The sequence below is a fragment of the Dipodomys merriami genome, unplaced genomic scaffold (genome assembly GCF_024711535.1).
Source record: "Dipodomys merriami isolate MVZ:Mamm:240054 unplaced genomic scaffold, mDipMer1.0.p SCAF_487, whole genome shotgun sequence".
Classification (NCBI taxonomy): domain Eukaryota; kingdom Metazoa; phylum Chordata; class Mammalia; order Rodentia; family Heteromyidae; genus Dipodomys; species Dipodomys merriami.
The window spans coordinates 665,846-688,994 of NW_027206054.1; the positions used below are offsets into that span (position 1 = coordinate 665,846).

Below are 23,149 nucleotides of genomic sequence, written 5' to 3' on the forward strand. Positions count from 1 at the left end.
GTGTAACAGATTACCACATGTTTATTATCATTTAGTTAGAATGGATTAGAGGTCTAGGAATGGTCTAGTTGGATTTGCTGATTATAGCATCACTAAAAGAAAATGAAGATATTGGCTAAGGCAGCAGTTCTCATCCAGGGTTCAGGCTCCTCTTTTGAGCAGATTAGTGGCAGAATTCATGGTCACATTTTCCTGTTGGAAGTAGAGCCTACTTGGTCTCTTGCCATGTGGCTTCATTAGTCCCTTGACAGAATGGATACTTGCTTGCTTTTAGGCCAGTTGGAGCATACTTCAACTATCCACACACAACTCTCTGCTTCTAAATGGTTCCCATAATTAATCAGATCAGGCCCATCTAGGATAATCTGCCTTTTGCTACATAATGTGATTACATAAGAGGTATTTCCATCTACATTCAAAGAGGAGAGAATTTTTATAAGGGTGAAGGTCACTGCGGTACTTCTAGAATCTTGCCTATACCAGGGTTCAATGAATATTTATAATATTGAATAAGATGTATTTCATAAGTGTATTTCTGAAATACACTGCTACTTAATTGTAAATTTGTTTTGTATTGTCAGTTGAGAGGGCTTTAGTTGCTTGCAAGTTCATGTTGGATCTAGGATGGCTGAAGATGCTACACTTGAGATAGACAATGAAGCCCTTTTAGTTAGTCCACCGGCAACTAGGGGCTGGGGCAAAGCTGGCCTGCCAGCTGACTGGCTGGGAGAACTCAGGGTAAGTCTCTGATACTCTGAATTTTAGACTTTTCTTCATGTGTAAAATGAGGACAGAGTCTAAGGTTGACTAGCTTTGTATTCCATAATTTTAAAGACTAAATGAGAGTGATCAAATTAAATTCTAGTGGCTCACAATATCCAAATGCATCTAATTAGTTCATAAAAGAATTTCATTACTGATGGAATTACAGTGATGTGATTTTAAGAGGAAAAGTTTTTAAGTGAATCTATTCTTTTTTTTTTTTTTTTGGGTCCAGTCATGGGGCCTGAACTCTGGGCCTGGGCGCTGTCCCTCAGCTCTTCAGCTCAAGGCTAGCGCTCTACCACTTGAGCCACAGCGCCACTTCTGGCTTTTTTCTTTTTGCTTATGTGGTGCTGAGGAATCGAACCCAGGGCCTCAGGCATGCAAGGTAAGCGCTCTACCACTGAGCCAACTTCCCAGCCCCAAGTGGATCTATTCTTAAGTTGGTTGAATCTGCCTAAATATAAATTAGGGCATACACATTTTTAATACCTTAAAAATAAAATGGTGACGAATAGTTCATCTGTAGATGTCTATTCGGTTATAAGTCAATTTCCTATCAGGTATTAAGACTTGGTAAAATTGCTGTCTTATAGTAAGTTGAATTAACTTAATTGGTGATAATTGAAAAACAATCATAGGCATCCCTCAATATTACAAATCAATTCACATTGCTCAGATTCTTAGATGCATTTTTAAGGGTTTAAATCTTTCTTTTGTCTTTTTGAAATAGAGCCTCTTTGGCCAGGATAATTATTCTCTTTTACTCAACAAAAATGAACTTTAATTTTGAACCAGTATTATTAAATCCCAATGAAATAGGTTTCATATGGATGTATTCGTTAAAACATCCCTTTATTGACTGTGCAGTTATTAACAATTCACATTTTACTTTATCTACTGAGTAGAAAAGCATTTATTCTCTCATTGAAAGGTTAAGCCTCCAGAGCAGCAGGGGGAATGCAAGCCTTCTTATCAACAGCCCTGTCCAGGGCATGTGCAGTACTTCCACATTAGTACGAAAGGGAAGAATAAATACAACAAATGGACATCTACTGCTCTCCATCATCCACCCTCTGCCAATGTATTCCTTTTATTCTAAAAAGCCCGTAAGAAACAGTTCCCCTGTGGGCACTTCCATCAATCAGAAGAGGAATGCAACACTTATATGGTACCACACTGAGTTCAGAGCGTCCTGGGGCTCTGTGAAAGAGGTATCAGAATGACAGAGGGGGTGGAAACTCATGAAGGGAATAGTCAGTCTCCAGCATTTTGCTGCTCAAATTTCAGAAGCTGTTTTTCAAGCTTTGAGGTGTTTACACGATGCATCATCAGAAACTGGCCATTGAAATGAAAGACGGGGATGTGCAATCTGTACCTTTCATACCAGGTTGAGTTTTCTGGAAGTGTGATGTCCACCTCCTGTAAAATAAACTGAAACATGGAGAGGCTAAGGCTTCATATTTTAGAGACCATGACATGATCATCAACTGCAGTGATCTATTGATTCTCAGACTGTTTCTCAGGCTGAGAAGTTTTGTTGTCTTTTGTCCTAGGTCCACAAGGATCTAATGCCCCTGATTTCCAAAACCTGGCTGGCTTCATTATACTGCATTTCCTACCTCCCAATCCTGCTATTCTTCTCTTATCCCTCCTACATTTTCCAGTGGGGCTCAGTTCCTGGTGAAACAAAACATGTGCCAGGTGTGAAGCTGTGGCCAATCAGGACACAGGCGTTTTGGTTATACGAGTGTCAGGGTCATGATGATTTACTACAAGAAAATACTTCAAATTGTAACCCCTCTGCACAGTATTTTCACAATTAAAAAAAAAGAAAATACATTATAGAAGTTATAAGATTAAAAAGAGACATGAACAGGAAGCCAGCCTGGGCAGGAAAGCTGTGAGACTCTCATCTCCAATCAATCAGACAAAGCCAGAAGTGGTACTATGGCTCAAGTGGTAAAGTGCTAACCTTTAGCAAAAGGAGCCCAGGGGCAGCGCCTGGGCCCAGAGTTCAAGATTCAGGATTTGCAGAAAAAAAAAAAAAAAACAGGATGAGACCAGAAATTTAAAGAAAGCAAGAATACTGCTAGTTTAACTTCTATTAAGAGTCAAAGTAAGAAAATCAGTGTTGTTCAGAAGAAAACACTTAGGAGTAATGAGTTTTATGGAAATCAGCACTAAAGTCTTTCTCTGAAGAACAGAAAGAAATCTGAATGAAAAATCATTTAATCTCTTTTCCTAAAGAAAGGATCCAAGCACGTACTTGATACCATATATAGTACCTATCCCATACACATAAGAGCTACACTATATTAGATTACCCTATTTTCATAAGGCTTGAGAACTTCCTTGGCTTCTTCACAAAGTGGGCATGGATCCTACAGGGAAGAAAAAAAATAAAGCCGTTAAACCCAAAGAATGGTATTTAGCATAAAAAAGAACAGCAAAAAGCATATTATACTTACTTTGAAGGACAGTTTTCTATCAAGTTAGTTGTATTGCTATTTCCAAAGCAAAATACTATCAGAAAATCTATAGACAGTATTTCATAATAGATGGAGTCTCTGTACATTTTGGTTGTTTTGATTTTTCTCATTCATACACTTTCACAAATACATATACCTTTGTGTGTAGAACAGATTTAAGTATTTAGTATTTTTCACTGATCTAAGGGCTTTTCCCTTCCTAAGTTCAACTTTGGCCTCATAGAGTCAGCAAAGTTGACACTAACAGGATGGCTTAAAATCTAACTGGGAAGTGCTGAACCTTGACAGCTAAATTTTATTTCACAGGAATAAACTATTCATGTAGAATTAAACACTGGTTGCTTTATAAGCAGAGAAAAAAAATCATCATTCACTCCAGATGATGATAGTATCAATTCATAATATTTTGCTACTTTTTCAAATGTCATCCACAGATATACTAGAGTAATGCTCTACTTAAAAAGCAAGGAGTTTAGGGTCCATTTATTTGTACTCTTAAACCACCTTGTGGAGAATATAGATTGGGAATATAAAATTTTAAAGTATTCTCAGTCACCGAGCCTAAGATAAAGGACTAGCTGTATGTTCTCTTGCATGAGCTCAGAATAGTTCAGCATTACTGATGCTCATTTAAAATCAGTTTTTAACATATCAGAAAGAGATGAGCTGTTATATGAGTAGAGGGTCTTCCTTCACACATACATGCTCAGACTGTGTTTGGAAATAAGGAAGGAAATATTTCTGGGTCTTATTGGCCATAATTTGCTAGACAGAGAATTAGGCTCTTCAAATTGTTATCAGCATTAAAATAAACAGATTAAAAACAGTTTATGATACAGTAAAACAATCATGATGAAATTTTCTGTGAAACTTCAAAAGGTCAACATAGAATATTAAAAGCAAATGCTAAACTGCAGAAATGCCACATTAACAAAAACTTGTTCTTACATGTAAAGTTTTAGAAATATCTAGAACCCAGTGTTTGGCTGTTTCAAAATTAAGAAAGCTTGTACAAATAATATGAAAATAAGTATATGTATTTCCATGAGGAGAGTCACACTTTAGAAAGACACAAGACAGAATAATACCCTATGGTCTAGGCAATCCAAACATCTTTTTTCAGGATTTTCCATGACCCTTTTTATTTGTTGGATTGACTGCCCATTACCTGCTACCCTTTCTTATAACAAGAATGTTGTAATTTTGTTTCAGAGAAACTATTCTCAGCATGTGGCTAATTCCATTTTTGAATAATGAAGACGGGACACTTGACATAGGCTCAAATTAGGACATTCTATTCTCCTTGCATGTGCTTGGCTCTGGGCTAGGCCAATCAGAGCCAATGGATAGTCAGGAGAATTTTCTGGAGTTTCTATAAAGTCTGATACTTGAGATCTTCAGCTGTCATCCATGAGAAAAGCTAGAATGGACATGGATTTAATCAGACTATCCCTGAGACCCATGGGAAGTACTTTCTATTGTAACTGGAAGAGAACTGATAGAATAAGTATTTCTTTCAGTGGATTGATTGTGAATTGTTGAAGGAGGAGTGATGCCTTAGGTACACCACCATGAGGTTCAATACATATATGAAGTGAATGGATAGTGGTTTTTCCTTATTATTAATTAATTTTTGGTGTCAGTCCTGGGGCTTGAACGTGGTGCCTGGGTTCTGTCCCTGAGCTTCTGTGCTCAAGGCTAGGGCTCTACCACTTGAGCCACAGCTCTACTTCCAGCTCTTTTTGCTGGTTAATTGGAGATAAGCGTCTCATGGACTTTCCTGCCCAAGCTGGATTTGAAACACAATCCTCAGGTCTCAGCCTGTTGAGTAGCTAGGATTACATGAATTAGCCACTGGTGCCTGGTCTTTTTTATTTTTAACTAACTGTTTTGGCTACCTCATTTGCTGCCCAAACTGAAAGATAGTGCAGAACAGTAGGCCAACTGAATACAACTAGCCTTAAGAGATTATTTTAATTTTCTGATTCTCATATACCTTTCCTGTCATATTGTATAAAAGTGAAGTTGGATTTATAGATATGAAAAGCACTTTAAATATTTCAAATAAAAAAGTCATTTTTAAAAATATTTAAAAGTTATTAGAAAACTTAGATTTAAAAAATGCCCGAATTCTGAAAAAACTGAAGACCTTTATGTTTAAATTAACAATTTAAGTTCATTTTTATTATAAATCAGACAAAGTGATATCAGCTAGTAAAACATACAATCATATTATAATTTATAATTTAAACCATGTTTCTATTATAAATGGCAGGCAGGAAAAGCTCTTAAATAGTGTGTGTGTGTGTGTGTGTGTGTGTGTGTGTGTGTGTGTGTGTGTGTGTGTGTGTGTGTGTGTGTGTGTGTGTGTGTGTGTGTGTGTGTGTGTGTGTGTGTGTGTGTGTGTGTGTGTGTGCGCGCGCACGCGCGCGTGCGTGTGTACCAGTCCTGGGACTTGAACTCAGGTCCTGGGTGCTGTCCCTGAGGAGTTTTGCTCAAGGCTGGCACTCTATCATTTGAACCACAGTTGCACTTTCAGCTTCTTGGTGGCTAATTGGAAATAAAAGTCTCACAGGCATTCCTGCTTGGGCTGCTTTGAACCACAATCCTCAGATCTCAGCTGCCTCAAGCAGCTAGGATTAGAGCCATGAGTCACTAGCACCTTGCTTTTTAAACATTTTTAAGGTCACTTTATGGCTTTAAAATAGTGTTAGAAATAAGAAAATAAGTACTGTCAGTCCTCATTCTTTATAGATTCTGTACCTTTGTGGGTTTTCTACTTATCTGTAACCCCCAAATCAATACCCAAAGTGCTTCTGTGGTCATCCTCAGACACAAAAATTTACTGAGGGATAGACATTTCAGTCTTCAGAATCACCAATTCTAAACTGCGTTTCACAAGGCAATGCGTTGCCTTTCTGCTTCAGCCCCACTGCGGTAACCATAGTGAAGATCCTCATGGCTACGGATAAGGGTGCTGCCTTATGAGTAATGCTATGGTTTTTGCACTTTTGTTTTTTGTTAGTGATTTTTAAAAATTATCCAAAGCACAGTGTTAGAATGTTTCCTGGTGTTCCTAAGCATAAGAAAGTAGTGAAATATAGAGAAAGTATGTAGGTTAGTTAGGCTTCATTTGGGTAGGAATTATTATATTGCACATGTTAATGGATTAATAATACACATTAAATAAGGCATTTTAAAGAGCAACATATAAAATTAGGTTATGCATTTGACTGGTTTTCAAAAATATTGTGGCCAGAGGCTCACAGGAACCTAACCTTGTATCTTCGTAGGAACAATAGTTTAGTGCTAGCTAATTCCATGTTCGTGGTGGCTTTATATAACATAGCTATTGCAGATAAGAAGAATTGATTTATTTATAAGTGGTTCACTTAAAAACATCATATTATAACATATTTTTATTGTAGGGTGAACAATGGATATATTAATTTACTTTCTTGTAACTAATTAGGTGACCAAGAGGTTTTTCAGGAGGAAACAATTACTGCTACTGTGCTGGCAGAGATATTGAAGGGTATTAATATCTATCAGGTTTATCCCTTTTTTAACCTTTTTTTCTAGAGCTACTGAGTTTGGACTCAGGGCCTCAAGATTGCTAGTCAAGAGCTCTGCTACTTAAAGCCATGCACCCATCTCTTGTTTTGTGTCAGTTATTTTTCAGATAGGGTCCCATGCTTTTCTCCCTCAAGGCTGCCCTTAGACCATAGTCCGTCTACCTATACCTCCTTACAATTGGGCTTACAGATGTTCACTACCACTCCCAGGCTCTAATTTTTATTTTTTAATTCTTTGTTGTCTGTGAGGCTTGAACTCAGGGCCTATGCAATGTCCTTGAGCTTTTTTGGTTAAGGCTACTGCTCTACCACTTTGAACCACAGCTACACTTCCAGTTTTCAGATAATCGGAGATAAGAGTCTCATAGACTTTTCTGCCTGGGCGGGCTTCAAACCATGATTCTCCAATCTTAGCCTTCCAAGCAGCTAGGATTACAGGAGTGAGCTGGTGGTGCCCTTTTAAGTATTTTTAACTAAATATTTTGACTAGCTCATCTGCTGCCCAAACTAAAAGATAATGCAGATCAGTATGCCAAGCTTGCTTTTTTAAGGTAGAATCTTACTAACTTTTTAACTTGGCTGCACTTGAATGAATGATTCTCCCAGCCTCTGCCTCCCAAGTATCTTGGATTATAGGTATGTATCACTGCTTCTAGCAATACGTTATTTTTTAAAGTAGTAGTTTTCATTTTTCACGCGGTACCTTTTTAAATAAGGTCAGCACAGGCAGAGTGGTATTAGAGGCAGAGAGGTTTCGCAAGAAAGGTCCAATGGATTTGGCAAGTCGCATGCTATTTCCTTGAAACTGAAGCATCTTAATTCTGCGAAAAGAAAAATAAAGCATTGACTTTATTATTTACAATATCAACAATAAATTAAAACTTTTATGGTAGTCGGAGGCTTCAGAATTGCATCTTGGCAACTAAATATTTGGCAAGTTTCCACAATACCTTACTGTATTTCAAACAAAGCAGAATTTAGAATGGAAAAAAATCCATATTTATGGATCACTTGGTTCCTGTAAGTAAACACTGCACAAGTTCAGTAATTTGAAAAAAAATTTCACTTGCAGACTTTGCTGGTGTTCCTGCAACCACTGAAAAGTAGTAGTATCTTGAGACGGACTTTAGTTGGAGGCAAGCCTCCAACATTCCCAACAACACCACAGTAAAGGAAATAATAAAGCCCCTAGTACAAGTCCCAGGTTATAGATTAGGATATCTTTTTTTTGAAAAAAGTGTTATTATAAAAGAAATGTACAAAGGGGTTACAGTTTCATAAGTCAGGTAATTGAACATTTCTTTTGGGACAATGTCACCTCTTTCTTTGCTCTCCCCCAGTTTTCCTCTTCTCTCCCCACCCACAAGTTCTATAGTTTATTTTCAACATAGTGTCTAGTGAGTGTCACTCTCTGTACCTCCATTTCTGTTGCGCCCCTTTCCCCTCCCAAAGACAGATAAATGAACAAATAAGACAAAAAGAAAACAACAATAAAAAAAACCCTCCTGCTTTCATTTCCTGGAGTGCATTTCCATACATACTAGTTAATATGATCAGATGCACATAGGCATTGTATCTTTGTGTTCCTCCCCTAATAGTATCCTCCTTTAGACTCAATGTGTGTGAATGCCTAGAGTTCTGTATAATTTATCATGTCCTGGTATATTTTAGATCTAGCGTCTGCATGTAAGAGAAAACATGTGCCATTTGTCCCTCTGAGCTTGGCTTATCCCACAACATGATTTGTTCTAGGTCCATCCATTTCCTTGTAAATGACACAATATTATTCTTACTAATGGCTGTGAAAAATTCTGTTGTTTATAGGTACCATATTTTTTGGATCCATTCATCTAGTGTAGAATATCTGGGCTTTCCACAACTTGTCTATTGTGAATAGTAGGATATCTTTTATGAGACCTACAAGCGATGGGGAAACACAAATCTGTAGTTAAGAGCAAGTTGGGGTGTGTGTCTCAGATTGAGCTGATGTTTCAGAAAAAAACAAAACAAAAACACCAACCCAAACCTCTCTTCAACTTAAAAGGAAACTGTAGTGATTAAAAAAAAAAAACTTCACATACACATGTTCTAGTGTTTCTACTGTAGAGATTCCAGTAAGAACAGCTTGATAGCAACATGTCAAGCACTATGCTTTGAAGCTCTCTCATCCTGCTACTTTGTTTGACATGACTCTCTATTTTTCCTAGTTATTCTACTGAGCCTTCAGCTTTGTCTGTAAAACTACAAATATTACAGTCTCGCTGTTAAAATACACTTGCACTGATGGCTTTGTCAGTTATTAATATTCCCAAGATGAACACATCTCTGGGATGATCATCATTTCTTAACTTCCTTTCAACTCTCTCTTCAACTTCCTCTATCCCTTTCTCCTCCCTTAGCTATTGTAGCTGCAAAAAGTTCACCTTTCTAGTCCTTCAGTGCTTGGTGGCCAGTTCCTTCCCCTGGCCAGGGTAGCACTTGACTGGGGTCTCCTCATTCGTCTGAGTGTCATGTCACTGCCTTTGTACCACATTACCAATCCTCACCAGCCCATGAGTCTCCATCCTCCTCATGCCTTGTTATAGTTTTCTTGTCATTTATTGCTTAAAATTACTTATGTCCCCTCATATGATGTAAGTTCTGTAAGGGCAGGGATATGTTTATCCTGTATCTCTAAGTACCTACAATTAACTTGGCATAAAATAAGTGCTTGACTATTTAGGTGAATGTTAAAAGTACTGAAACGAGTCCTTCATTCCCTCTGCAACCTCATCCCTGTTCATTCATTCAGCGTGCACAGCAGTCACTGTTTGGGCTATTTCATCGTTAAAGGTTAGACTCCTTCGGGTATCTCCACGCTCTGGGCTGGGTGCTGCAGTTGGTTCTAAGCTCTTCATGGCCACTCCCTCACATCATCCCCTGCTCTGATCCACAGAGCATGGCTATATTAATTAACTGCTAATCTTCATTGGCAACTAGGCTCCTCAGTGTAAGATTAGCTTAAAACTCATTTCAAACAGAATGAGATGACTTTATAGAGAAAATCATCAACCCATATCAAATTACAGTAAAGGCCAAGGGACAAAAAGATCAGATACTGATCCATGAAAACATTGATCTTTTTTTCATTCTTAAGCTCTTACTCTTCCACTTCTCCCCAAATCTCCTTGCTAACTAAGGGATTCTGATAATACAGACAAAAGAAATGTGGTAAGATTCCACAAGCTCAGGACACCAGTGGCTCACACCTATTTCTTAGTTACTCAGTAGGCTGAGATCTGAGATCAGGGTTTGAAGCCAGCCTGGGCAGGAAACTCCACAAGATTCTTATGTCCAATTAGTCTGTAAATGCCAGAAGTGGGGCTGTGACTCAGGGGTCGAGTGCCAGCTTTGAGACAACACCCAAGCCCTGAGTTCAAGCCCCAGTACTGGCACACAACACCCAAGCCCTGAGTTCAAGCCCCAGTACTGGCACAGGCATAGGTATAGACACATACACACACACACACACACACACACACACACACACACACACACACACACACACACACACACACACACACACACACACACACACACACACACACACACACACACACACACACGAATCCCCAAATTATTTGTCATCCAGAGTTACTCCAAGGTAGAAAGTGGATATGAACAATTCTACAATATTCTGTGCTACTGTCAACAAAGTTATGACATCACATTTTGTCTGCATATTAGCAGAATCAACTCTGAAAGGTGAATGGGGCCAAAGGCATAGATTCTAAACAGTTTGTCTATACAGTACATTAACAAAAGAGAAAACAAGACTGTTCAGAACAGGTATCTGCTTATTTTGTATCTCGAAGCACCCACAATTAAGCTAGCATAAAAATTTCTGCATCACTGCATTTGGAAAGGCTCTTTGCTATCAGGGCCTACACTCACAGGACGTGGGAGCAAAAAAGTAGTTTTATACATGGAAAGAAAAGACAAGACTTTAGCTTTATTAAAGGCACAAATATAGCCCTTGGAAATGAGAAGGATTCTAAAACTAGGATGGCAAACACATTTTGGGGAGAAGGACACAAGATTTATCAATGCCTGGCAGGCAAAGGAGGGAAAACATTCTGCTTGTACCTGGCTGAACTAAGACTGAGGTGGTAAGGCTTAAAAAATTTCACATTCACAATGGAAATCTGCTTCAGTATTTCTAACACAACAGAACACAGCATGCAGTCCTAGCTGCACCGAAGACAAATCAAACCTGTCATAGTAAACAGAGTTGCTATTCATTCCAGAGTTGGTAGAATATTTGTTCGACCAAACCAGATAGGGAAGGAAAGCCTTCAGTGATAATGCTACAACTATTTTGTTTATAACGCATTCGCTTCCCACTGTGGTTCTCCATGTCTTTTTCATACATTCTTAATTACTTAAAGGTGGCACATTGGTTTACTGAAGATATCAATGCTATGCAATTTTGCAACTTGCATATTTTCTAAATGCCCTAAGGCATGTGCATTTTACCATATTGTTCAATGAACTTGTTGCTTTGGAAGTACTGTATTATAACATTAGAATCTTATATAAAGAACATGCTCCTTCTCCTTGATAGGCAGATAATTAAATAATGAACACTAACATTCCTCAATTCCTGGAGTCTTATTACCAGAAAAGAAAAAAAATGATGTACTCCAATGGGAACTCTGTAATATTCTCCTTAGAACATTTTATTAACTCTATAAAGTCTAATACCATTGCTGTCAATGTCACATTCACCAAATCATGCCTTCTTGAAGTAAAATCCTAATGTGGGCTACTCTGGCAATGTGACATTTTCATTAGTTCTATTATTTTTGACTAGTATCTTAGCACTATAAGAAAATATCCTGAAAGGTGGTCTCCATCATGAGCCCACTGCTACGAGAAGACACTTTTGATTATGCCATTGAATTTAGTCATGAAGAACGTGTTCTAACTACACACAGATACAATTTGATCTTTTGTATTTTGTTACATGCCTCTGTGATAGGAGCCCAAGAGCTGTGTTCATAATATCAAAGTAGTACAATTGGGTCACCTCTGTCATCAACTTAAAAAGAGCAAAAAGCATAACACTGAATTTGGAATGTGCTTAAAGCAAACTCTAAAGCCTAACAATAGGGATAGTGACTCCTGCTGCTTCAAGTCCAGTGCCACGCTCAGAGGCATGGATCTCCCGGGAAGAGAAAGAGAATGTTGTTTTTCAACAAAACTGAGACTCACTTCAGTGGTCTTTATGACACACTCAAGTACATTGGGGATGGGAGGGTGGTCTGATTGGACTAATTCAGGCCTCCTTGAAACCAGATAGAATAGGGAAGATAATGTTATAGCGTTTCTTTTCTGAGAAGCACTGAAGGGTATATCATTAAAGCAACTCATTACAGTACAGAAAGAGGCCAGGGCCATTTGAACCTTTATTAAGGATTATTCATTTCTTGCATGAGAAGCTGGCCAGGCTGTGGCAGGCCATCATTTATGTGGGGATCCTGGATTTTTCAAACACTGTCTGCATCTGATTAGGAGGGAAACAACATTGTTCTCGCTTGAGCAGAAAAACTGACCTTCACTGACCAGAATTTGATTCATACAAAGAGTCCTCTGACACACCAAAGCTCCAAGCTCACATGATCCTTCATCAGTAAGCTGCAGTGTTAGTTCATGTGCAAAATCAGAAAGTCTCTCTCTCTCTCTCTCTCTCTCTCTCTCTCTCTCTCTCTCTCTCTCTCTATATATATATATATATATATATATATATATATATATATATAAACTCAGGTACTGCTTTGGTTATTAACAGATAATGTTAGAGCTTCTTCACAAGACTATAATGTAAATTTAATGCTGAGCTGACATTAACCCAACACTATTACCACAGCTCTTTCTGAACCTATTTCCCATAAAGACAGCTCAGTCGTTTGTGCCGTGTGAGAAGTTAAGTGCTCCATTTCACATTCATTACCAAGTATGATGTTCCTATTTTTAACCAGATGAACAGACAGACAGACAGACAGACAGACAGACAGACACACACACACACACACACACACACACACACACACACCTCTGTTGAGACCAAATTTCATTATTTTAGATTAACGAAAGTTTACGTTACAAGGTAAAGCTCCTGTTAGGGCTGCTAGTCCGTTCACTCACAAGGCTCTACCCAATGCAAAGAACAGGGACAAACCACGCCTCCCCAGTGGCCCTCTGCTGCTTTGGTCAGTCAGTCTCTCTTTTCTAAACAAGAAAGAAGCAAACATGGGATCTTGGGATCCAGGGCAATAGAGGGTCCTGATAGGGAAAGGCACACTAGTGCTTAGTGACAAAACAGCAACAGAACCCTTGAAAACTGAATGCATACTCTGAAGCATCAATTTCAAGAGACTAGGAAAGGCCAGGAATGAAGATACAGAACAGAAAGCAGGGAACCAGAGGTTAGGATGGAAGTGGGAGACCAGAGAGCTGGGCCCTAACTCACGGCTGTGAGGAGATCTCAGGTCTTAGTTAGTGCTTCGGCCCCAGTGGAGCAGCTGGCCTAGGGAAACGCTTAAGGAGGCGGTGCCAATCAGACAAGATATTGTAATGGAGATCCCGAATTACTATTTCCCTGTGGGCCAGTTCTATGTGGAATCCTGTTCAGCTTTATTCCAACCATGCAGTTTATACTGCTTATTTCCTTTTACATTATACAGTAGGTTTGTATCATGCCTTACCCAGGGGGCAAGAAGCAGCTCCCCTCCTGCAGTTTCTACTTCTGGATTTCAGTGCCAACAGGTTCTCCACATAGGAGACAAAAGAAGCCAGTAGACAATTAGTGGCCAGAAGTGATTGGTCAACTGATTGGTCCAGGACTTACTGGTCACATGAGTGCCTAGACAAAAACTCTTTTATGTTCCATTCAAATTATCATCATGACCGTGGGGTTGCCAAGTATCTAGATGTCTCTACTCCACTGTCTGGACTCAATGGGTACTATATTCATTTGCTCTCACATCTTTCAGTTTGCAAGAACTTTGTGAAAAAGCTTTTTAGCTGTTTAAGTGTGGGCCTTGCTTATCCAATAAGATTACAATTTTATTAAAAGTATATGGAATTCACAGAGTCACCATTTAATCCATCAAATGTTTTTCTTATTTGGCTTGGTGTTCTGCCAATATTTTTCTCTTCAGATAAGGCCCTCACATGTAATAATCAACTTTGTGTACTAAATATAAGCAACAAGAATCTAGATGGATTTTAGCAGATTCATGAGGTGAAAAATTCTTAACTAAAACAAAAATTCTATCAGTCTTCACAGTATTAGTCAACTAAAGAATTCCATTATTTGTTGTATAGTAGAGAGAGAAATTGAAGAGATGATCTCTACCCATGAAGGGCTAAAAACAAAATGTGATCAGAAGACAAGACATTTATACATACCCAGGCTAATAGGACATCTAATGGGACCATGTAAAAGGTGACTTCCAATGCTTAAAGAGAAAGGGAAAGAAGAGTACTGTGAGATGATATTGGATTTGGTTTCAAATAGAAAAATCTTGATTTATTAAGGATCTGGATATACTGACAAAAGAGAATCATTCCAAATCTGGGGTTAGACATAAAGTTGTTTAGGCAGCAATGCTATAGCTGGTTGACAAGCCTTTTGAACAGATGACAAGATAATCAAGTGCTTCAGAAGATTAATCCAGCAGGAGCATTCAGAAAAGGGCTGCACAGGAAAGGAAAATGGAATTAGGAATTGGGTCAGTTTGACAATCTAAATGTACAAGTAGAGGCATTCATTCATTCATTCATCCATCCATTCATTCAATAATTATCTACTGTTGTCCATGTACCAGATACCATTATCAGTGCTGAGGTGAAGTAGTGAAGAAGAAAGTCACTTTGCCCTGTTGGGGCTCTACATTTTAGAAATGAGATTCTTTAACATCAGAGCATATCAAGCAGTGATATCACATACAGGGAAGAGAATAAATTTGATGGTGACTAAGGGAGGTATTCTGTGCATAAGAGTTGCTTGAATTAAAGGATCAGAAGGTGTAAAGATCTGAAGAAAGAGTGTTTTAGGCAAAAGCTCCAAGGGAAGGACAAAGAACTTACTAGAAACAAAGGCTAGAGTAACTGAAGCACAGAACACAAGAGAAAATGGGGAAAACAAGCAGAATTTAAGGCTAAATGATGTCAAGTAGGGATCAAATCACATAGGCTTTGTGAGCCATATTAAGGAACTGACATATTCTTGTAAGTACAATTAGTACTCATATACCCCTTGAAAAGATAATGTTAGCCAAAATGTAAGAAATGGATTACTGAGGGGCAAAAGTTGAAGAAGAGATCGAATTAGGAGGTAAGTGCAGGGACAAGAGTAGAAATGTAGCAAGTAGGGCTTGCCAATGAACTAGACATAAGAAATTAAGGATAGCGATTCTCTGGTTGAGTGGCAGCCACCATTTACCAAAATGAGGAAAACTAAGCAGCAGTTTGAATATATGTGGGCCATGAGCTCTGCTAGGAACATGTTGGAACTCAAGAAGACAGTCACATACACAGGTCTGGTCCTGAGGAAAGGAGCCAGAGCTGAAGACAAAAATCTGAATTTGTGCGGGGTGCTGGTGGCTCATGCCTGTAATCCTAGCTACTCAGGAGGTTGAGATTTTAGGATCACTGTTCAAAGCCAGTCTGAACAGGAAAGTCCATGAGACTCTTATCTCCAATAAGCCACCAGAAACCAAAAGTAGTGCTGTGGCTCAAGTGGTAGAGCGCTTGCCTTGAACTGAAGAGCTGAGGGACAGCACCCAGGCCCAGAGTTTGAGCTCCACAACCAAAAGAAAAAAAATTTAAAAAAATTAAGTTTCCATTTGTTTAAGGATTTAATCTGCAGCTATGGAGCTGGATGAAATCATATAGATAGTACAGAAAAAGAACAGCCCAGGAGAGATCTGAGGTAATACAATTTTTAGAGGTTGGGAAGAAAGGAACCAGTAGAAGAGGCTGAAAGAACTGTTGGGAAGGGTAAGAGGAAACCCAGGAAGTCTGTCATCACATAAGAAACAGAAGGCATAGTTCATTGCCAAACAGTGTTGAGGCTTGCCTAGAATAGGAGCAATGAACCTACAAAAACCAGGAAACATGAGTCTCATGTTGTTCCAAAGTAATTAATTCTTCCAATCAGTGCCTACTCCTAAAATGAAAGACCTTGACTGGTTCTTGCCTAATTTAACATCTTAACTAGAAGGAAATAAGTAGGAAGAGAAGGGCAAGTTGTCTAGCCTAAAAGAGTAATAAATGTAAAAAAAAACAATCTGTATAAAGTAAAATAGAGGAGCAAGGCTTAAATATTTACCAATTACCAATAATTACCAGTCAGTACTACAATTGCTACTACTACTAATTTTATTGATGAAAATGGGCTTTTATTGGCCCCAAATGGATGACTTGTCTTTAGTGTAGCAATCTTAAAAATGGGGAAATGAAAAACTAAAAAATACTTCAAATAGAAATATTAGCTTGTGAACATGTTTCCTTTCTTTTTGCCCAAGACTGAGACTTGAACTTGGTACCTGACACTTTCACCCACTGCCTGGCCCTCTAGCAACTGAGCCATGCCTCCAACCCCTGGTGAACATTTCTTAAATAGTAATTTCCAAGACATGAGATCACTGATCAACATATTTACCTTCCACTAAGGAAGTTGCTAACCAGCAAATATACTGGCACAAGGTATTGGCTTAGTTTAAGAATCACAAAATAGCACACTGCAATTGCATTTTGGGAGGATTCTAAGTTTCCTCTTGATAGGTTTTAAACAAAGGACAGTTCCCTTCCAGTTGCTCTTTTCCAGTGCTTGCTATTATTTTTCAAAGTAAATTTAGAGAAATTACTACTTTAACAATGATATACTCAATTTATATATGTCAAAACAAAATCTGCTTAACTAATGGTAAAGTTGGACTTTATTGACAGTCTGTTTCAGTGTGTGTGTGTGTGTCTGTGTCTGTGAGAGAGAGAGTGAGAGAGAAAGAGAAAGAGAGAGAGAGAGAGAGAGAGAGAGAGAGAGAGACAGAGACAGAGAGAGAGAGAGAGAATGTTGAAGACTGAACCCAGAGCCTTGTGAATGCTAGGCAAGAACTGTACCACTAAGCCACAACTCCAACCCTTACATGTAACTTGTAAAAACAAAAGTCATTCCAAAAAATTCTGAATAAACTGTCCAGAGAAATCAAAATAACTTAAATGAACACAGCTCCCACCAGTCAGAGGAATTAAGCACAATTCTTCATTAGAACTTAAAGTTACCGTTCAGGTAGTGCTCCAGTTGTAATTCTGCATGTTTGAATTTCTTGAATGCCTATTTTAGATGAGGATTTTATAAAGATACATCCCAAAGGAAAAGCAACTGCTACTAACTTGTTCTGAGATTGGGCAAATCCTTGTCTAGTTGAGCCAACATTTTGTCAATGTGAAATGGAAATTCTACTACTTGTCCTGCTCTTTTTTTTCCTGCTCCTGGCTTTGAGCACCAAATGTCCTCCTGGTCTAAGAAGGAGTACTCACATGGGACTGCCTAAGACCTTGAACAAGAATATGAAACCTAAAATACCTGGCCCTGTAAAGAGAATCCCAATTCACTTACAGATCCAGGTAGAAGTGTAAATGTACTTTCTCTCACATTTCAATCCTAAGTAGGAAAGCTTTGTGTCAGAAAGGACTGGGTGGGAAATGGGGGAAAGGGGGTGATAGATGGGGGGGGGTGGGAGGACGGGGTGACAGAGTGGTTGGTCACTTTACTTCCTAAAAACATCTGAGATGAAAAAGCTCTTCCCAAAAGGAAGAACAATGCATTGTTCTCTTATTATCATATGAATTTAAAGATTCTCTTTGCCTTAGCATTCTCTTCCATATTCCGAGCACAGCTGCTTTGCCTTGGCCTGTAGCAAGCTGACAAATGTGAAGTAGTAGAGAGAAATTCCAGAATAAGCAAGGGTTTGTTTTAGAGTTTTTAGACCTTAGCTGTCACTCTTTCCAGATCATTACTTCAGAGGAGTCTACTCTGTAATGGGGTTGGCACACATGACAATGTCAGGAAAGGTTTCCAGGAAAAGATTCAGCTGAAAAAACAAAATGATGTTAATAAAGAACAGCAACACATTCACAGAACACATTCCCTTCAGTACACGAGAGTCCAAAGGGAATTCTGAGCCAATTCCACTTAACACAATGGGGTCTCCATCTACTCACTCCTTCCCTCCATCCTCAACCCCAAAGACACTGACTCAGCAGCTGGCCTAGCGCCAGAGAGGCATATTCCAAATTCAGAGTGTACAACAATGTTCAGTTCAATTATGACATAATGGCTATAAAGCTGTTCCTGAAAGCCAAAAAGCCTGAATAATATGGTTAGGTTATATCATACAGGAGGGCTTAATAGAGTTTAAAAACCAATTTGAAAATTCTTTCATTCCATAAAGACAGCATTAAGATAAAGGCAAAATCATCTGGTTCAAGGAATGGGAGAAAGTGCACAAGGATGCAGCATCCCCTCCCCTTCCCCAAGTACAGGGACTATGTTTTCAAGGTAGCTGCTCTATTATTTAAACCACACTCCTGGCTCTCACATTATCCTTCTTAACCACTGTGACCTATTCCCTTTGAAGGCATGACTGAGAGTTAATACTCAGAAAGAAGGCAATTTCATTAGAACACCTTAGTCTTATTGTACCTAGCTAGCAATCCCAGTTTCATTGCTATTTAAAAAGCACCCAAGCCCATTTCTAAAAGCAATAGCAATTTAAAACCCATGTGCCCAGGCAATGTTTTCAATTTGTCAGTAAGGCTGCCCATTTCCAACTTATCTTGCCAGAGAAGTGAGTTTATCTTCATAACCAAAAGACCTGAAAGACTTTCATTAATTTCCAGCTATTTGGGAGCAAATGGCTTTAGACACTCAGTTGCAGATCTAACATTCTACTGGATTTATGACATCAACAGGACATACATCTGCAGAAGCACAATGCTCAATTTGAACATAAGGAACCATCTACTCTTGAGGTCAGGCCCTAGCAACTCTGAGTTCTATAGTCTTCTGAGTTCTGCTCTGTTCTTTAACAGCTACCAAATATGGAATATTTTGACTTTGGATAAGGAAAGTAATGTTTAACCAAGTCTTCATATCATAGTCTTTGTTCATTTCTATATATTTTCAAGTATCTCTATACAGTATTTGTGTACTGTATACAATGAGACTAACATGGAATTTCAGTACTAGAAGACATCTTTAACTTCAATAACTTGTCTTCAACTCCCCCCCAAATCTCACAAAGTTTTTCATATTAATTCTCAGAGTATACCCAATATAAAGACAACATGTTTTGCTTAAGAATTATTTTAAGGCTGGAGAGAAAAAGGAAAGAGTAAGTTTCAGATGGAAAAATTCTTTTAACACAAAATGAGGTTCTTATCTCTTAAGAAGATTCACATTAATTTCACTTTTTGAACCCAAAGACAGCTGAATTTAGCTCTCTTTTTTTCCAGGCATATGTCTCAAATTGCCACAGCTGACTGAATTTCTATTAAACAATGGTATCCTTTTTCTTGGCTAACTGGAAGGACTTTATGTAGTAAGAATTTTTTTAAAAAATCAAATAATTCAATGTCATGTCCTTCCCGCCTAAGTAAACTAGAAATCATTTCCCCTATATTTCATTATTAATTTGTAAAAGCTCTGGAACAATAAAAGGAAGCTCATTTGTTTATAATTGTCACATTCTGGTTTCTGCTGCAGTCCCACTGACAAAGAAACAGCATATGCCCCTGGCTTCCCTGTCACAACATAAAATGCTGTCAACTCTGAACTCCTTTGGAATGCTGTATTAACGCAGAAAAAAAAAAAACAACAACTGAGGCTTTTCTTCAATATTATTTGAGAAACCTACTTAAAACAGCGGCTAGACACAGATCCTACTTGAAATAGGACCAAACCAAGATTCAGGTGCTTTAAGTAATTTAGGGCATGGATTCTCTCTGAATGTTTGCCAAACAGGTATCGGGTGAGGAGCTGAGCATGATGGGGCTGGAGGCAGGTGATGGGTCAGGGCTGTTAGGACCTGTCAGCTTGCACATTCAACTTGATTCAACAAAGACCCTTTAAGCAATCACGCCTGATCTCCTCGAAAGGCAGTTCAGTGACTTATCTATGGACTTTCAAATATTCCCTGGTAAGCAAAGGTTTACTTCTAATTGTATCTAGAAACACCTAAAAGGTGATTGTTATTTTCTATTCTTTTCTTTATCTTGGGGCATTCCTGGTGCTATTTTCACTAGAGTCAGTCTCCATTCAGAGTACTGCTTTTTCAATTTTTCTTTCTTTTGGCCCTATTGGGAGTTGAACTTAAGACTTGAAATTGTTAGGTAGGCATTCTATCCAAATCGTACCCTTAGCCTGGTTTGCCACTGTTATTTTTCAAATAGGGTTTCACTTTTTGCTAAGACCAGCCTAGACTGTAATCCTTCTACCTATACTTCTGGTGTCGCTGGGACACAGGGCCCTGCTTTTATTTTTATAGGTTGAGAAGTGTCTCACAAACTGCCCAGGCCAACCCTGAACCGTGATCCTCCTGGTCTTAGTCTTCCAAGGGATAGAACTGTAGGCATGAGCCTTGTGCCTTTCATTTCTACAAAGTGCACTAAGTGCTTACAATATGCAAAGTGCCAGAAATACAAAAGTGATTCATACACTGTCCCTACCATTAAGGGCCTCACAATTTGGGGAGAAGACTGGAGACACGGTATCCAGGAACAAAGACTAGCAATAAAATGTGTTAGCAGATATTGTTGACTGCTATGGATTGGATATAGTTTAAGTATATTTCTCAAAGATTCATTTCTTGGATGCTTGGTCCCCAATGTGGATGGAATAAGATGGCTAGAAGCTTTAAAAGGTGAGACCTAGAGGAAGACAATTAGGTCATAGGGAACTAACTGTCCTCAGAAGAGATTAAGGGTGGGTCTCTCTGATTAAAGTCATTCTCTCCAGAGTAGGTGTTATAAACTAAGGTCACTCCACACAGCCAGTTCCCTTTCTGCTTCTCCACTATGGTATGATGCAGCCAGGGACCCTTTCTAGGATTCCAGTGTCATAGTATTTAGACCCATCAGAATTGTGAGACAAATAAACTTCTTTTATAAGTTATCTGGCCTACAGTATTTCATTATATCAATAGAAGGACTAAGATACTAGTAAAAAATGTTCTGAATCTTTTCAGAATCATATTTTCTAATCTCTGGAAAGCTAATTCTGAGGTAAGAAATAGAATAAAAAGCAGTATCTTCATTCTTCCTGATCCCTGTGGTATAGTGGGATGGAAAATTAGGGATGTGGAATTATATATCTATGCTGATGTTGGCCAAAACTTTTCCTTTTGCATATTCTTCCTCAAATGATTTTTAGAATCCACTATAGGATACAAAAGTTAAGGACAGTGGAAGCTCACTCAGCCTTGCTACCTGAGTAGCTACACATACCTGATCCAGATGGTTTCTCTCCATCAAAATAATTGCAAACAAGATTAAAATTACATTCAGGAACTATTCCAGCTGGCTTTTGGCTTCCTCTGGCGTATACTTCTTGAATAAAGCAGTGCAAAAATTAGATTAAAAAAAATTTTTAATGTAAAAAAGCCCTATTTGTACCAAGGTCTTGCTATGTTTTAAACCCCAAGCTCTAATATTAGGGTAACAATATATTAAACTGTTAGCGTATATAAAGCTATCTATCTTTTAATTTAAACCAACAAACTAGTTTGAAGTCATCTCTCCTTAGTGCCTCTGGATATAGCCAGGTAACTGAACAAAACTGAAACAAAACAGTCCAATAAACTCTCAAATTGGGGGAAAAAAATAATTTCCTTTACTTTGTCTGATAATAGTCCATCTAAATGAAACTACATAGTCACATATTCCTCTGGTGAAGGAGACAAAAAAAATTGATCTTTTCTTGGCAGGTGGCTACTAATGGACCACACACAGCAAGTGGGGGGGGGGGGAGAAAATCTAGGGCCTATCTAAAGCACACTACAACTACAAATCTTAATTTTCACAAGTAAGCCTTCTGGTTCCAGGCAATTTCTCAGCAAAGTAGGACCCAGGTTATTAGGCTACATCATTTCATACAGAACCATGATTACTTCTGGCTTGCCCCAGTGTTATAGTAATCAGTTTTTCTCATGGTATACTTCTTTTCCCACATGTTTTCAATTTCTGTTATTTACCTATAATATACTTCAGTGTATACAGTTCTAAATACTGGTACAGAACTTCACGTGCATTTTAATAAGCTATGTCACAAACTATTACTAAATAAGAGGAGACCGTGGCCCCTGACAGCCACCTGAAGTTGCTCAGTGTAAGGCACATGAAGCCGAAGTGGCTACTGCATCAAAGCAACATATAGTTCCAGGAGCCCAGCTCAGGCTGGAACAGGTGCTACCAACTTATTCTAGACACTACCTCTATATTGCAGAATTCCTGGGGCTTATCCTAGGCCATAGTGTGGATTTTTTTTTTAAGGGGGTACTAAAATAGGAAGTCCAAATAAGCCCATTCTATTAAGAAACAGGAAAAACAAAAACAGGCCAAAAAAAAAAAAAAAAAAGAGCCTTGGAAAGAATCCCACGTCTGCTCGCGTTGGGGAAGATTTGGCGGGAACTCTGAAAACCTGCACTGCCGTTTGCTGGGCGTGCCGGGCAGGGCTGGGCATGCGCAGAGAACTGCGCAGGCTCGCTCGGATCGGGTCTCGCTCGCCGTCCCGCCCGCGCTCGGAGGCTGCTGCCGCCCACCCAAGCCCGGACCATCGCCCCTCCTGCACCGTCCCACCCGTGCCCCCCAGTCAGAGGTCATCACGGCGGCTCAAAAGTATCCCAGCAGGCTGCCGGGTGAGATAAGCACCCGCGGGCCTGGGGTATCTGAGCAGTACCGGGAGACGCGCGAGGCTGACACGTTTTCTGCCTTCTTTTAAAAAGCTGCCTTGGGCCCTCCCGCCGCGCATGCGCAGACTCGCTTCCTTTCCCCCCCCCCCCCCCCATAGCCCTCCCCGCCCCGGGCGGGTCAAAGAGTTACAGCTCCCGGTAGAATTAAATTAAACTCGCACCGTGCGGCGGCGGCGGCGGCGGCGGCGCAGCGGGCGCCACAGCCCTGGGAACCCCCACAAACCCACCTCAGCCTCACGCCGGCCGCCAGCGACCCCACTTCCGCCCGCCCGCGCGGGCACTTCCGGCCGCGGCCCGCACTTCC

The 23,149-nt window shown here is 39.3% G+C and overlaps 1 protein-coding gene across 9 annotated transcripts; it reads right to left on the bottom strand.

The window, feature by feature from the left end:
- Nucleotides 1-1,390: 1,390 nt before the first annotated feature.
- LOC138809144 (glutaredoxin-like protein C5orf63 homolog) lies at nt 1,391-23,149 on the bottom strand. 9 transcript variants are annotated; one of them, XM_069995573.1, is made up of 5 exons: nt 17,868-18,033; nt 14,282-14,331; nt 7,533-7,650; nt 3,090-3,146; nt 1,392-2,196 (listed from the first exon to the last, which is right to left on the bottom strand). In XM_069995573.1, exons 3-5 carry the CDS (start codon nt 7,641-7,643, stop codon nt 2,020-2,022), a joined length of 345 nt encoding a protein of 114 aa, XP_069851674.1. In that variant the 5' UTR covers nt 7,644-7,650; nt 14,282-14,331; nt 17,868-18,033; the 3' UTR covers nt 1,392-2,019. The 9 variants fall into 9 exon arrangements, with proteins under 9 accessions (XP_069851670.1, XP_069851674.1, XP_069851671.1 ...); XM_069995578.1 differs by lacking the exon at nt 14,282-14,331 and adding an exon at nt 2,385-2,442 and having other exon boundaries at nt 2,118-2,196; nt 17,745-18,054; XM_069995569.1 differs by lacking the exon at nt 14,282-14,331 and having other exon boundaries at nt 1,391-2,196; nt 17,745-18,034.